The 14,155-nt window shown below is 36.4% G+C and overlaps 4 protein-coding genes and 1 long non-coding RNA gene across 6 annotated transcripts; 3 read left to right on the top strand and 2 right to left on the bottom strand.

Moving 5' to 3' along the window:
- Positions 1-106: 106 nt before the first annotated feature.
- LOC107398065 (chloride channel protein 2) lies at positions 107-4,559 on the top strand. Its single transcript, XM_015980843.2, has 7 exons — positions 107-324; positions 368-511; positions 1,685-2,420; positions 2,755-2,989; positions 3,042-3,435; positions 3,662-4,032; positions 4,159-4,559. The coding sequence occupies exons 1-7, from the start codon at positions 159-161 to the stop codon at positions 4,465-4,467; spliced, it is 2,355 nt and encodes a 784-aa protein (XP_015836329.1). The 5' UTR covers positions 107-158; the 3' UTR covers positions 4,468-4,559.
- LOC663367 (uncharacterized protein) lies at positions 4,468-5,650 on the bottom strand. The gene is made up of 4 exons (XM_969418.4): positions 5,516-5,650; positions 4,877-5,471; positions 4,697-4,831; positions 4,468-4,651 (listed from the first exon to the last, which is right to left on the bottom strand). Exons 1-4 carry the CDS (start codon positions 5,623-5,625, stop codon positions 4,535-4,537), a joined length of 957 nt encoding a protein of 318 aa, XP_974511.1. The 5' UTR covers positions 5,626-5,650; the 3' UTR covers positions 4,468-4,534.
- Positions 5,651-5,716: 66 nt separating this feature from the next.
- On the top strand, positions 5,717-9,480 carry LOC103313372 (uncharacterized protein). The gene is made up of 5 exons (XM_008196448.3): positions 5,717-5,858; positions 5,904-6,112; positions 6,160-6,368; positions 8,862-9,016; positions 9,069-9,480. The coding sequence occupies exons 1-5, from the start codon at positions 5,827-5,829 to the stop codon at positions 9,235-9,237; spliced, it is 774 nt and encodes a 257-aa protein (XP_008194670.1). The 5' UTR covers positions 5,717-5,826; the 3' UTR covers positions 9,238-9,480.
- An 80-nt stretch (positions 9,481-9,560) lies between these two features.
- Positions 9,561-13,374, top strand: LOC663354 (uncharacterized protein). Its single transcript, XM_008196447.3, has 3 exons — positions 9,561-9,810; positions 12,342-12,879; positions 12,937-13,374. Exons 1-3 carry the CDS (start codon positions 9,561-9,563, stop codon positions 13,358-13,360), a joined length of 1,212 nt encoding a protein of 403 aa, XP_008194669.1. The 3' UTR covers positions 13,361-13,374.
- On the bottom strand, positions 11,520-12,342 carry LOC103313371 (uncharacterized). 2 transcript variants are annotated; one of them, XR_010335177.1, is made up of 3 exons: positions 12,120-12,342; positions 11,932-12,072; positions 11,520-11,884 (listed from the first exon to the last, which is right to left on the bottom strand). It is a non-coding gene; the product is annotated as an uncharacterized LOC103313371 (long non-coding RNA). The 2 variants fall into 2 exon arrangements; XR_010335176.1 differs by having other exon boundaries at positions 11,520-12,072.
- Positions 13,375-14,155: the final 781 nt, after the last annotated feature.

Below are 14,155 nucleotides of genomic sequence, written 5' to 3'. Positions count from 1 at the left end.
ATCAAACAAACTAGTTTTTACGTTAGTCTTGTGTGTAATTTTGATAATTTTTACCACCGGTCAATATTTACAAAACCTCGACACGAATTACAAGCCCAAAAGTCAATAAATTTGAATTAATAACTGCTAATCTTGGGCAGTAAAGCTCAGTTGTGATAATGAAGAAACGACGAGATCTCTCTCAAGACTTGCTCTATGATTCATACATAGCCCCCATACAAACGTACGATGAAAAAAAGACAAGTGAGTTGTTTAAAATCAGTTACGTGAGACAGGAAGAGAAAAAATTGCGGAAAGAATTGCATAAGGCGAGAGGTTTCAAAGGTACAGTATCGCATTTTTTTTTCGGTTTTGAGTAAGTTTTTAGGGTGGCTTTTTCGTTTCTCTGCTTATTTGTGGCGAATTTTATTCGGACATTTCGCCGAAGAATGGGTGTTTTTGGCGATTTTGGGGATTTTGGTCGCATTGATCAGTTATATGATCGATTGGGGAGTCAGGATGTGCAATTGGAGTAAGTTTGGTGAATAAATATTTATTGATAATCACGAGTTGTAAAGTAATTAAATGATTAAGCGTTTGTTTAATTAATTAATTCAGCAAACTAAACCTCAGTTTATTCAATTAAATTAAATTAAATTTTGTTGTTAGAGTTTTTCGAAAAGTTAGATAAAGAAATCGTCCTGAGAAATCGCAATTTAATTTTTTTACGTACTTCCTCACAATATTAATTTTTAAGACATTATATTATACAGGGTCGCTAAAAAGTAGGGATACAGTTAAATATTTTCAGAACGGTTTAGCAGAAAACCTAGAAATTTGGGAAACAGTTAAAAGTGTTTAAATTCTATCATCTGAGAGCTTTCTCAAATTTTTATCGTCATTTGTTTTCAAAATACAAGGCTAACTTGATTTTTTTTAAAATGGCACGAAGGGTCAAATTTAATCATTTTTAAAAGAGTATTTTTTTCTGAAATGAGTAATATAACATAATATCCACCTCTACTTTCATTAAAAAATAAAAAAATAAAAATTCAAAAATTTTCTGGGATAGTAAAACTAAGTTAGCTTTGAAACTACTGTTATAGCGACATCCGTCACTTGTATATTAGCCAAAAATTAAACTTGGGTGCAATAATTAATTTATAATAGTACATTTAAGTAAAACTGAGCGAAAAAAATTCTCATGTTGGTTTATCAAGAAGACATCTTTTGTAGCATAAAAATCAAGTATTCCGTGTTTCAAATTTCTTAATTATAACGTGTTCTTTTTCATTTAAAAGTGTTATTTTACCAATTATTTTTAACTTTTACTTATTTTTTGGTTAATGAGCTAACGATAGATAAAAACAACATTTCCAAGGCTAACAATATTTTACACTTTTCGAAATTATCGAAATTTTTTTAAGTTTCGATTAAATTAAGGTATGCATGTGTTATACCATACAACTCAGAAAAAAATGCTTCTCTCAAAAATAATAAATTTGACCCTTGTTGCTATTTAAAAAAAATCAAGTTAGCCTTGTATCCGAAGAACAAATGGGGATAGAAATTTAATAAACATCTGAAACGATAGAATTTATATAATCTTAAGCATATACCAAATTTCAATAAGTTTCGATGAATAGTTTTTATAATATTTAACTGTATCCATACTTTTAGCCACCCTGTATGTATATGTATTTAGGTCGTATGTGGCTGTACGGCCCCCTGGCCCACAACGGCCACCCGTGGGCCAAATACTTCGCTTGGATCGCCCTCCCCGTGACCTTGTGCATGTTCAGTGCCGGCTTTGTCAAACTAGTGGGCCCCAAAGCCGTAGGTTCGGGAATCCCCGAAATGAAAACCCTCCTTCGGGGCGTCCCCATCCCCGACTTCCTCTCCTTCCACACCCTCATCGCCAAAGTGGTGGGCATCACCTCCACCCTCGGCAGCACCATGCCCCTGGGCAAGGAGGGCCCCCTCATGCACATTTCCTGCTGCTGCGCCCACTTGATTGGAAAAATCACCACCTTCCAGGGGATTTACCGGAACGAGAGCCGCAAGCTGGAGATGCTGGCGGCGGCGACGGCCGTGGGGGTGGGCTGCACGTTCGGCGCCCCCATTGCAGGCGTGCTCCTCAGTGTGGAGATCACGACGGCGTATTACGGGGTTAGGAATTACTGGAGGGGGTTTTGTGCGGCGGTCTGGGGGGCGACTTTTTACAGACTGTTGTATGTCTGGATCGAGGGGATGGAGTCGGTGACGGTGGTTTTTAAGACTAGTTTTTTTGTGGACACGCCGTGGGCGGCGCAGGAGTTGCTGGCGTTCAGCATTTTGGGGATTATTTGCGGGTTTGGGGCGGCGTTTTATATGAGGATGAGGATCAAGTTTGGGAGGTTTGTCAAGGGGAGCAAGCTGGTGGCGAGGATCAAGAAAGCCAAGTAAGTGCAATGCGGGAAAACCTCCCATAAGGGACACTCTCCGCAAAGCGGACACTTCTGAACAACGGACATTTTTGGAGGAACGCAACAAAAACATGCAAAAACAATGTTAAAAAACCTCTCTTCACAACGGACAATTCTCCATCGGTGTCCGTTGTTGAGAGGTTTCACTGTATTTATATATTTTTTATTTTTTATTTATTTTTTCGGTTCGTACTTTAAAATCTTGAATTTTTTTATTATTGAAAAAGATTCTATAAAAAATCGTCAAAAAAAAAAATTGCAAAAATTGTAAGTCCACACTATGGAAATTTTTTCTAAAAAAATATTTTAGCCACTTCGTCTACCCGGGGTTCATCTCCCTGGTGGTGGCCTCCATAAACTTCCCCCCCGGCATTGGCCAGTTCATGGCGGGCCACCTCGGCTACGCCGTCCAGGTGAAGCACATGTTTGCCAACTTCTCGTGGATGGCGCCCAACCTGACAGTGGCCCAACAAGACATCGTCAACCAATGGAAAACCCCTTGGACCGGCCCTTACCTGCACCTCGTCTGTCTTATCGCATTCAACGTAACAAAAAAAAATATACAGTGTGTCCACAAAAACTCAATTTTTATTCTAGTTCGTTTGTAATATCCTCTCGGCCACAATGCCAATCCCCAACGGGAGCTTCGCCCCCGTTTTCCGCATTGGGGCTGCCGCCGGCCGCATTTTGGGCGAATTAATGAACACGTGGTACCCCACAGGACTTAGCTACTATGGGCGGGTCACGAAAATCGTCCCTGGGGGCTATGCCCTCGTGGGGGCGGCCGCTTTCAGCGGCGCGGTGACGCAAACAATGTGTGTGGGGGTTTTAGTTTTGGAAATGACAAGTCAAATAACTCATGTGATTCCCATTTTAATTGCTAATCTTATTTCAAATAGTATAGCACAGTTGTGTGGCTCAGGGCTGTATGATAGTGCAATCAAGGCGAAGAAATTACCGTATTTGCCCGATATGCTGCCCAGAAATAATGGTACTAATTTTTAATTTCATTGTACAGGGTTATTCTTTTTTAGGGCCCACTTTGGAACCTTTTAATTTTTACTGGAAAATAATTTAATTGGACTTAAACTAGTCGCTTCGAACTGTATACAAAATTTCAAACCTCTAGCCACATTTTAAGTTAAAAACATTCTAAAGTAGTCTTTGAAAGAATAATCCTGTATAATAATACTCGAAAAAAAACTATTTTTTTTCAGCGATATACAGTGTGTATGTGGAAGATTTTATGATCACCGACGTGAAATACATTTACCACGGCATGCCATTCGAGCAATTGAAAAATTTGCTCAAAGACAACAAAAAAATCAAAAGTTTTCCCTTAGTCAATAATCCGGTCCGACTCATACTTCTCGGATCAATCCAACGATTACAACTAATCGAACTAATTGAACGCCAAGTCGGCAAACATCGTCGCTTGCAAGAACTAAACGAAGAAGAACAAAACGAGCTTCAAAAACCAAAATCTGACCAATTTAAAACGCAAGATGTGGCCAACTCGAGTGAATCAAGCGATGACAACTTCACCTACAACCCCGCCTATGAGGCCAGGCCTAAATCGGTCAAGTTGGTACGTAATTCCGGGACGCCTATGGCGTTTCCACAGTAACGCAAGCGCTGCGCCAATCCGATTGCGCGCTTACTTCCATAGGCGTAGCATCCGGGCGGGCGATTTTTATACTTATTTTATTTTTAGCCGAATAAACGCGTGTGCGACTTGTCGCCCAAAACGCAAAAACGGTGGGAACGCTTCCAGATGCAAAAACCGGCGGATTTCCGCTTGTGTCACATAGACCCCGCCCCCTTTCAACTTGTGGAGCGTACGTCGCTACTTAAAGTCCATTCGTTGTTCTCATTGGTGGGCATAAACACCGCCTACGTGACCACGATCGGGCGTTTGATTGGTGTTGTGAGTTTGAAGGAGTTACGTCAAGCGATCAGTGACGTAAAGAGTGGGAAATTGACAGGTCATAACATTTCGATAATTGTGAGTGAGGAAACATAGTACGATAAAAAATTGTATATTTTATTAAATAGTGTATTTACATTGACGCATGTAGAAAAATAAATAATTACACAACTGATTCGATTTTGTTTTGCAAATGGCGCGTCTTGTCGATGACACTGTCGATGAAAGGCCTTTCAGACGGATTGACTTTAAGCATGAAGAGAATCAAGTCGTGCACGTCCTAAAAAAGCCAGTAGGAGGGGTTAATACAAGCCCCGCCTCTTACCTCATCAAAGGGCGTGTCTTCCGGAAAATGTACACTCCCGGAAATAACAGCCAAATTGACCGAATCGCCGCGTTCGTACACCAAATCGTACGGCGATTTAAAGTAACACAAAGCGAATAAAAGACACCCGAGACTCTGCAAGAGTTGCATAGATAATTTTTCCTAAAGTTGTTTTTTTACCCAAATGTCCGTTCTCTGGTCTATGACACAGTAACTCTCGACGTGGAACAACTCGGGGGCGCGGTAAGTCATCGAGCAGCGTTCTGCCGCCAAGTCTTGTAATTTCTGGGCGTCCTGAGCCCCACAAACCTGGACTTTGGCTGGGGCACAGGAGCCCAAGTCCATCAAAACGGGGGTCATGTCCTCGGTCAGACACACGTTCCCGGCCTTGAGGTCGCGATGCGCCACCGGCTCGGGGGCAAAGTCGTGCAAATACTTAACAGCCTGGCTGATTTCACTGAATAATCGCAACACTTCCTTCACGTCTAAATAATTTCGGTTGAAGGAACGCAAAGTTAGGTAATCTTGTAAAGTGCCTCGGCGATAATACGGCAGGACTATGTAGGCCTCCGAGGTGGCATTTACCACAATATCGGCCGTGCCTTTAAATGTGGAGTCCACAAGTTCGATAATATTGGGGTGTCTCAATTTTTTGTAGTAGGAAATTTCGTCCATTGCCACTTTCTGGTCCTCGAGACTGTGGCAGAGGATCCGTTTAAGGGCGTACTTGCGCTTGGTGCCCTTGTTTTCGATCAGATCGACGGTAGAGAAGCCCCTGAGTCAATCAATGGGGGAAAAGTGAGGTTAGGTCCGACTTACCCTTCACCCAGGCGTTCCTTCACGACGTACTTCACCCCATTTACGTCGACCGACTCCCTTGTGCAAATGCACCCCATTTTGACGATCATACTGAGCCCCAAAGCGTTCATTTCGGCGAAAACTCCCACGTCTGACAATTGACATAACCTCACTTTTGGCCGTCAAACATTGCTGCGTTTTACCGTTTCCCGGCCTTTCACGCGCGAATTAGTGCATTGTGTTGTGTTACGGTTTGAGTTTTATCGCTTTTGTGTCACGTAACAGGACTTGGGACTTGGGAGGGGGTTATTGATTTTTCGTCCACTTGTTGAATGAGTTCGGAACAATCTGTCGGTCTTCTCAGGTTTGTATCGTCCGAAGTTTTGATTTGAGTGGTGTTTGTGTTTAGTGGAATGGAGGCCCGCAACGAGCACCTCAAAGTGCGCAATTACCGCTCGTTGTACAGTTTTGCGACAGCCCTGGGGGTGGGCATGCTCGTGATGGTACTGTCATGGTTGGTCAAGTACCGCGACGGGTTCTCGTGGTCCGACCCCCAGCTGCAGTTCAACTGGCACCCCCTTTTGATGGTCACAGGCCTAGTTTTTCTCTACGGTCAATGTATGTCGGTTTTTGAGGGGGCCCCCTTGATTTGTTTTTTTCTACAGCGATTTTAATCTACCGGACGGGACGTAATGCCACGAAAAAACGCCTGAAAGTCACGCACGCTTTGCTGCATTTGTCGGCGTTTATTTTGGCGGTGATTGGACTTAAGGCAGCTTTTGACTCGCATAATTATGCTAAGCCCCCGAAACCGAACCTGTACACGTTGCATTCGTGGTTTGGACTCGTTGCTGTTATTATTTTCACCGGACAGGTAAGCATGGGGCGTTTCATGTGAAGGGGAAAATTAAAAAAATATTTGAAATTTTTTTCGTGGCCAAAACCGGAAGTAAAGACTCAAATACGAGTTTTATCAACTTGGACCGTTTATTTTTTAATTATTTGTATTTTAAAAAATAACTTACAGCATGTAGAGTTTACACTGTAAGTTGCAAAGTGGGAACTTTATTCGTTTCAGAGATACAGTATTTTTTAATGTATGTACTATGAGATCGAAAATATACTGAATTAGAGCATTTGCCGCGCCGCCCTTGGCAGCTGGGTAAAGTAAACGCTAAGCGGGAATTTCAGAATAATAGAACGTTTATTTTGTTCTTAAATGCGTAATAAAACAAAAAATGACAACTAACATTTTTGATATATGTTTTTTAGATAGTTATATCTTTCTGATAAGTGTAAAAGCAAAAAAATTAAGCAAAAAAAAATCAAAAAATTAATTGTTAATTTTATTTTTTACTTTTTTCTAATTACCAGAAAAATAAAGATGTGTTTTTCATTAAAAAAATGAAGAATGACGTCACAACTCAAAAGCGAAGGATATAAAATAATAATAATAGTAATAATAATAATTGTAATCATGCTTAAATAGAAAAAAAATAATAAATGTGATAAGCTAAATAAAAATAAAACAAAATAAAATGAGAATGAAAAGAGGAATGTAAATAATAGTAAAAAAAAAGAAAAATGTGTTTTTTAGATAGTATACATTTATATCTTTCTGATAAGTGTAAATGCAAAAAAATTAAGCAAAAAAAATCAAAAAATTAATTGTTAATTTTATTTTTTACTTTTTTCTAATTACCAGAAAAATAAAGATGTGTTTTTCATTAAAAAAATGAAGAATGACGTCACAACTCAAAAGCGAAGGATATAAAATAATAATAATAGTAATAATAATAATTGTAATCATGCTTAAATAGAAAAAAAATAATAAATGTGATAAGCTAAATAAAAATAAAACAAAATAAAATGAGAATGAAAAGAGGAATGTAAATAATAGTAAAAAAAAAGAAAAATGTGTTTTTTAGATAGTATACATTTATATCTTTCTGATAAGTGTAAATGCAAAAAAATTAAGCAAAAAAAATCAAAAAATTAATTGTTAATTTTATTTTTTACTTTTTTCTAATTACCAGAAAAATAAAGATGTGTTTTTCATTAAAAAAATGAAGAATGACGTCACAACTCAAAAGCGAAGGATATAAAATAATAATAATAGTAATAATAATAATTGTAATCATGCTTAAATAGAAAAAAAATAATAAATGTGATAAGCTAAATAAAAATAAAACAAAATAAAATGAGAATGAAAAGAGGAATGTAAATAATAGTAAAAAAAAAGAAAAATGTGTTTTTTAGATAGTATACATTTATATCTTTCTGATAAGTGTAAATGCAAAAAAATTAAGCAAAAAAAATCAAAAAATTAATTGTTAATTTTATTTTTTACTTTTTTCTAATTACCAGAAAAATAAAGATGTGTTTTTCATTAAAAAAATGAAGAATGACGTCACAATTCAAAAGCGAAGGACATAAAATAATAATAATAATAGTAATAATAATAATAATAATAATAATAATAATAATAATAATTGTAATCATGCTTAAATAGAAAAAAAATAATAAATACGATAAGCAAAATAAAAATAAAACAAAATAAAATGAGAATGAAAAGAGGAATGTAAATAATAGTAAAAAAAAGAAAAATGTGTTTTTTAGGTAGTATACATTTATATCTTTCTGATAAGTGTAAAAGCAAAAAAATAAAGCAAAAAATTAATTGTTAATTTTATTTTTTACTTTTTTCTAATTACCAGAAAAATAAAGATGTGTTTTTCATTAAAAAAAATGAAGAATGACGTCACAACACAAAAGCGAAGGACATAAAATAATATTAATAGTAATAATAATAATTTTAATCATGCTTAAATAGAAAAAAAAATAAATATGATAAGCAAAATAAAAATAAAACAAAATAAAATGAGAATGAAAAGAGGAATGTAAATAATAATAAAAAAAAAGAAAAATTTGTTTTTTAGATAGTATACATTTATATCTTTCTGATAAGTGTAAATGCAAAAAAATAAAGCAAAAAAAAAATTCAAAAAATTTATTGTTAATTTTGTTTATTATCTTTTTCTTATTACCAGAAAGATAAAGAGGTGTTTTTCATTAAAAAAATGAAGAATGACGTCACAACTCAAAAGCGAATGACAAAATAATAATAATAATAATAATAATAATAATAATAATAATAATAGAAATAATAGTAATCATGCTTAAATAGGAAAAAAATAATTTCTTTGCGAAAACTGTTTAAAAAAACGATTTAAAACGAAAAATTATCTATACGCCTTTTATGGGAACACCTGTAACCGAATTTCGGGTTGTAATTTTTTTCGTTGTCCACTTCACGTGAAATGCCCCCTATGGAATCTAGGAACAATTCGTACCAACTGAAAGTCAGTTTGTTTTCGGCTTTGTTAGTTTCCTATTTCCGGGACTGTCCCGCACTTTACGTGCGGCCTTTCTACCGGTTCATGTGGCCACAGGGATTGCGACTTTCACGCTTTGCGTGGTTACCGCATTGGTGGGAATCACCGAAAAAACAATTTGGACACTGTGGGTAACCCTGTCGGGGAAAAATCCCCAAAATTGTTTGGTGGTGTTTTAGGGGTAGTAAATACCAAGATTTGCCGTCAGAGGGAGTTATGGTGAATTTCATCGGCCTTTTTATCGCATTTTGGGGGATTTTGGTGCTTTATTTGGTCAACGATGTTGACTTTAAGAGGGCTAATCTACCGGAAGACGAGGTCGCATTGTCAAACTCTAACACGGATTAAGCAGTGGTGCCAATACAGTTGGCACGACTGCGTCCTATTGATTTAATTATTATGGCGGAAAAAAGCCATGCATTTTCATTTGGTGCTAAAATTTGGTCTCAATATTCGAATTATGTTGACTTGAATGTGTTATCGCGTTGATTAAACTTAGTAAGTAATTAGCAACGTCACTTATACCAATATATACTATACATAATTACGATATACTTAATATATAAATGTATGTTTATGTGGAAGCAAAAATGTTTGTTTTATTTCCCCATTATCGAGTGACCTCAGCTCAGCTTCAGAGCCGACTCCGATAAAAATCCTCAGTCGTGGTCATGTTGACGTCGAGAGTGTTGCTGGGTTTGGGGTCGCGGGCGCTCCGCAGGGGCTTTGCCAGCGATGCGAAGGCCGAAGTTACGGCCCTCTACGATTTTCACGTGGAAAATGGGGGCAAAATGGTCAATTTTGGCGGGTTTATGCTCCCGGTGCAGTACAGCGGTTTGGGCATAGCCGCCTCACATCTGCACACCAGGAAAAATGCGTCGCTTTTCGACGTCTCCCATATGCTACAGACGGAAATCTCCGGTAAGTCACGTGCTTCAGCACAGTTTTTAATCGGAGATGGCCATGACTTTAATTTCGGTTACTTAATTCTATTTCGCCAATTGTGTAAACAAATCATTAACGATATTATTTTTAAACGAGTCGCTGGGGGGCAATTATTTAAGTGAAATTGTGAAAGTTATCGCAAATTTTTACGTTGCGCTTTTATCTTTTTTCTTATCTAGTCCAGGCAATGTTTGTGTTATCTAACGGTGGCTTGTCACTTATCATTTGTTTTCTTTTCTTGCAAATGAGCTCACCTCGCAATTATCAATTAATTAATCAAAAAATATTTGTATTTGTCGGGAACCTTGACACTACGCAAGCCAATGACCTCACCTTTTGTTTCTCTGGAATTAATTTACCGGGGAAACACCAAACTTAAAAATAATTACCTACAAAGTTATTTATGGCACCACCTTTTAATCTCCAAACTTGATACTATACCGGGTGCACACAAAAATATCAATTACACAATTGCAAGGCTACTATGATTTTTTGAAAATGATGATTAAAAAATAATTATAAAACCGTTTTTTCAAATGGAATTACCCTGTTTTTTCAATGGCATTCAAAAGAACATTAATTTTTATGCAGACTTTTATAAACATCTTCTGTATCTATCTCTTACAGTTTTTGAAATAATCGCAAAAAACTGAATTTTGGCTCATTATTTTAATTTTTAATCAAGTAAACTTTGGAAAAATACAATAAAATTGTGCTATTAATTAAAAAAAATGTCATATTTGTTCACGATTTTCACTCAAGAAGTTCAAAATTCGATGGCAGACTGACTGAGTTACTTTACATAACTCATTAAGTTATAATAAACTATAATTAAATATTGTTGTTTTATTGCTTATTCGCTAGTAGATCAGCTAAAACTAGATAAAATATTGAAGTTTGACAATTGTTGACCATTTTGCAAGGACTACTTGATTAACTATGAAAATTACGACGTAAAATCTGTTTTTTGTGATTTTTTTCAAAAACTGTAAAAGAAAGTATAGGACGTATTGATAAAAGTCACCATAAATATTGACGTTTTTTCGATTGCCGTTAAGAAAATAGGGTCGTTCCATTTGAAAAAACTGAGTTATAGCAGTTTTTTGATAACCATTTTTAAAAAATCATACTAGCCATGATTTTGACAGTTGACAATTTTGAAAATTCTAGAGGACTCTTCAAACTTTCGATTATCGAATGCAAAAAAAATTGTTCATTTATCGCAAAGGCTTCAAGGGCTGTGATGTCTTAGATAAACCCTTGCAAATGAAAATTTTACCAAAAAAATTGACATATGTCAAAAACTATGACAGATAAGTTCCAACAACTTGGGTAAATTTTACTCAGCGTGAGAAGGTGAATTCAAATATGCAATAAAAATGTTTGGTTACTATTTAAAATTTCAAACTTGGCGCCAATTTTGTGTAGTTCCGAAAGCTCAGCCATTTTGAAAATAATTTAGTTGAACTCAGAATGGCCGATTTGGGTCGTTTACAAAATTTTAAAGCTCTAGCTGTATTAGAAGCTGAAAAGTTTCTAATGTAGGTTCTAAAAGAACCACCCTGTATAGTGTTTCAGATTCTATCAGATCTGAGTCGGTTTTTCGGGAGACAAACACTAAAAATTTAAAAGATTAAATGGTAATTGTAATTTAATTTAATATTTTTTTATAAAAAAAAATCAAAGAGGTTTTAGTTTCTTTATTTAAAGACATTACGTATCAATTGTCTGTCTAATTAGGGGTCTTTCTATTAATAACAAAATTAATCGTTCGGTTGTCTCATTGAATTAATTAATTACAATTATTACAGGATTATTCACGACTGTCCATTTGTATATTTTTTTCGACTGTTGACACGTAATTGCGTTTTTGAAGTAATTTTCTGTAAAACAAATAAACGCAGTAATACATCGGCCAAACTAAAACCAACAAAGTAACAAAAAGAAAAACAAACTCTGGCAGATAAATCATCATTCCTGAATAAATTGTGATACACAGAAGGCCAGGAATAGTCAAAATCAAATAAATCAAAACGTATTTATAGTCCTCCTAAAAATTGTGTCCAAATTATCATAAAAAAAATGTATTACACAAACCTTGATAGATCCAATCATTAACAAAATGCCACAAAAGATTGCAAATAATCCTCCAGTTACGTAAAAAATTGGATAAGTCGAGCGCGATTTATTTACAAGAAAATATGAAACGCCTTTAACAAACTGAGATAAACCTCCAACCTTTGAAAAAAAAAATTACTTAATCAAAAAAAATTACGTAAACTCACAAAATTGAACGCAATTGTGTAATAGACGCCAATTCTGATGACATGTTTGCAATAAGTCTCCGACATGTCTCACTAGCAACTAATCAGATTTAAAGAACCATTATAGCCACAACCATCTATGGTTTACGATTCACTCAATTTGTTTTAATGACCACACCTTTTGTGTATCCACCTTGGCTTTATACCGGGGACACCCTAAAACTTTCAACCCGAATTTTTTAGGCGCTGACTGCTTAAGTTACATGGAGTCTATCTGTACCGCCGACCTCAAAACCCTCCCCCCTAACACCTCCACCCTCACCGTCTTCACCAACGACAAAGGGGGCGTGCTTGACGACTTGATCATCACAAAAATTTCCGATGATCACTTATACGTTGTTTCAAATGCCGCCATGAAAAAACAAGATCAACAACACTTGCTCACAGCCCTCGACAGCCACAAAAAAACAAACCCCAACTCCAACATCAAGATGAAGTTTTTCGAACCAAGCGAACGCGGATTGGTTGCTTTACAAGGCCCGAAGGCGGCTGAGGTTCTACAAAAACTGACAGATGTCGACCTGTCAAAACTATATTTCATGACATCAACGGAGGCCACGGTTTGTGGCTGTGGCGCATGCCGGGTCACCCGGTGTGGTTACACTGGCGAAGATGGCTTTGAAATTTCAATGCCGGCCATAAAACAAGTCGACATCACGCGAGAAATCATGAAAAATGAGGCGGTCAAGTTGGCTGGGTTGGGTGCAAGGGATTCGCTACGGTAACACGTTTTACCTTTGACTTGGTAAATAATACGAGGGTATGTCTAAAATTTTAGCCTTGAAGCTGGGATGTGTCTCTATGGTAACGACCTGACAGCCGAGACCACGCCCATCGAAGCCGCCTTGACGTGGCTCGTTGCCAAACGTCGCCGCGAGTCACGTGACTTTCCAGGGGCGGAAACTATCGTTTCGCAGATTAAAAATGGAACAAGTAGGAAAAGGGTCGGACTGATTGCGGATTCGGGCCCCCCAGCTCGTCACGGCACCCCCATTGTGGACGCCAATGGCAATGAAATCGGTTCGGTTACGTCCGGTTGTCCTTCGCCAAGTCTCGGCAAAAACATCGCAATGGCGTACGTCCCAGCCGACTTGAGCAAAAACGGAACGAAACATAATCTCAAAATACGCGATAAAATATACTCAGCTGTTGTGACTAAAATGCCGTTTGTTCCCTCAAACTACTACAATAAACCGAAATAAATGATTTGAAATGATACGAGTTTGAATTTGGCGCCCCATCCCCACTCCTTGACGTTGAAAGAAGTGAAAATAACACCGTTTTTGTGGTTTTGTTAAAGGAATTACATTCAAAAGCAAGCTAAATAAATTAAATTTTTTGAAAATTTCCTAAAATTATTGCCTTTCTGACTGAAAAAATAGCTAACCAGGACTTTTTTTAGCTCAATAAATAAGCTAGTTTGGTTTTTGATTAATTTTTTTGCTCCCTACTGTGCTTGACCAAATATGGTCCTTCGAGCCGGATATAAACTAGTGATCTTTAACAATATCTAAAAAAATAATTTAGGGCCGCTTATGTATTTTTATTAAAAAAATAAGTGTTCAAGTTACAAGAAATATGGATTAACTAGGTTTTACTGTAATTTTTATTAAAAAATTTTGCTTAATAACAAACTAATAAATTAATCTTACTTAATTTGGCGAAAAATTTTGGAAATAGATCTTATTTTTGACACGAAAATGTGTTTAAAACCCAAAAAAAGAAATAGAGTTTAACATCATTTTTGCCTTATTTTACGGAATTATTGCCTTTCCGGCTGAAAATCTAGTTAACTATGTCTTTTTTAGCTCAAAAAGTAGCCATTTTGTTTTTTAAATAATATTTTTTGTTCCCTACCAAACATGGTCCTCCGAGCCGGATTTAAACCAGCGACCTATAAAAACTTCTAAAAAATTATTTACGGCCGATTTATAGAAAGCTTAGTCAATTACAGTGAAAAGGGTTAAAATTACGTCAATTGTAACATACAGTTGAAC

Source organism: Tribolium castaneum, chromosome 8 (assembly GCF_031307605.1).
Source record: "Tribolium castaneum strain GA2 chromosome 8, icTriCast1.1, whole genome shotgun sequence".
Taxonomy (NCBI): domain Eukaryota; kingdom Metazoa; phylum Arthropoda; class Insecta; order Coleoptera; family Tenebrionidae; genus Tribolium; species Tribolium castaneum.
The sequence above is the reverse complement of the archived record's forward strand: the minus strand, read 5'-3'. Positions and strand labels throughout refer to the sequence as shown.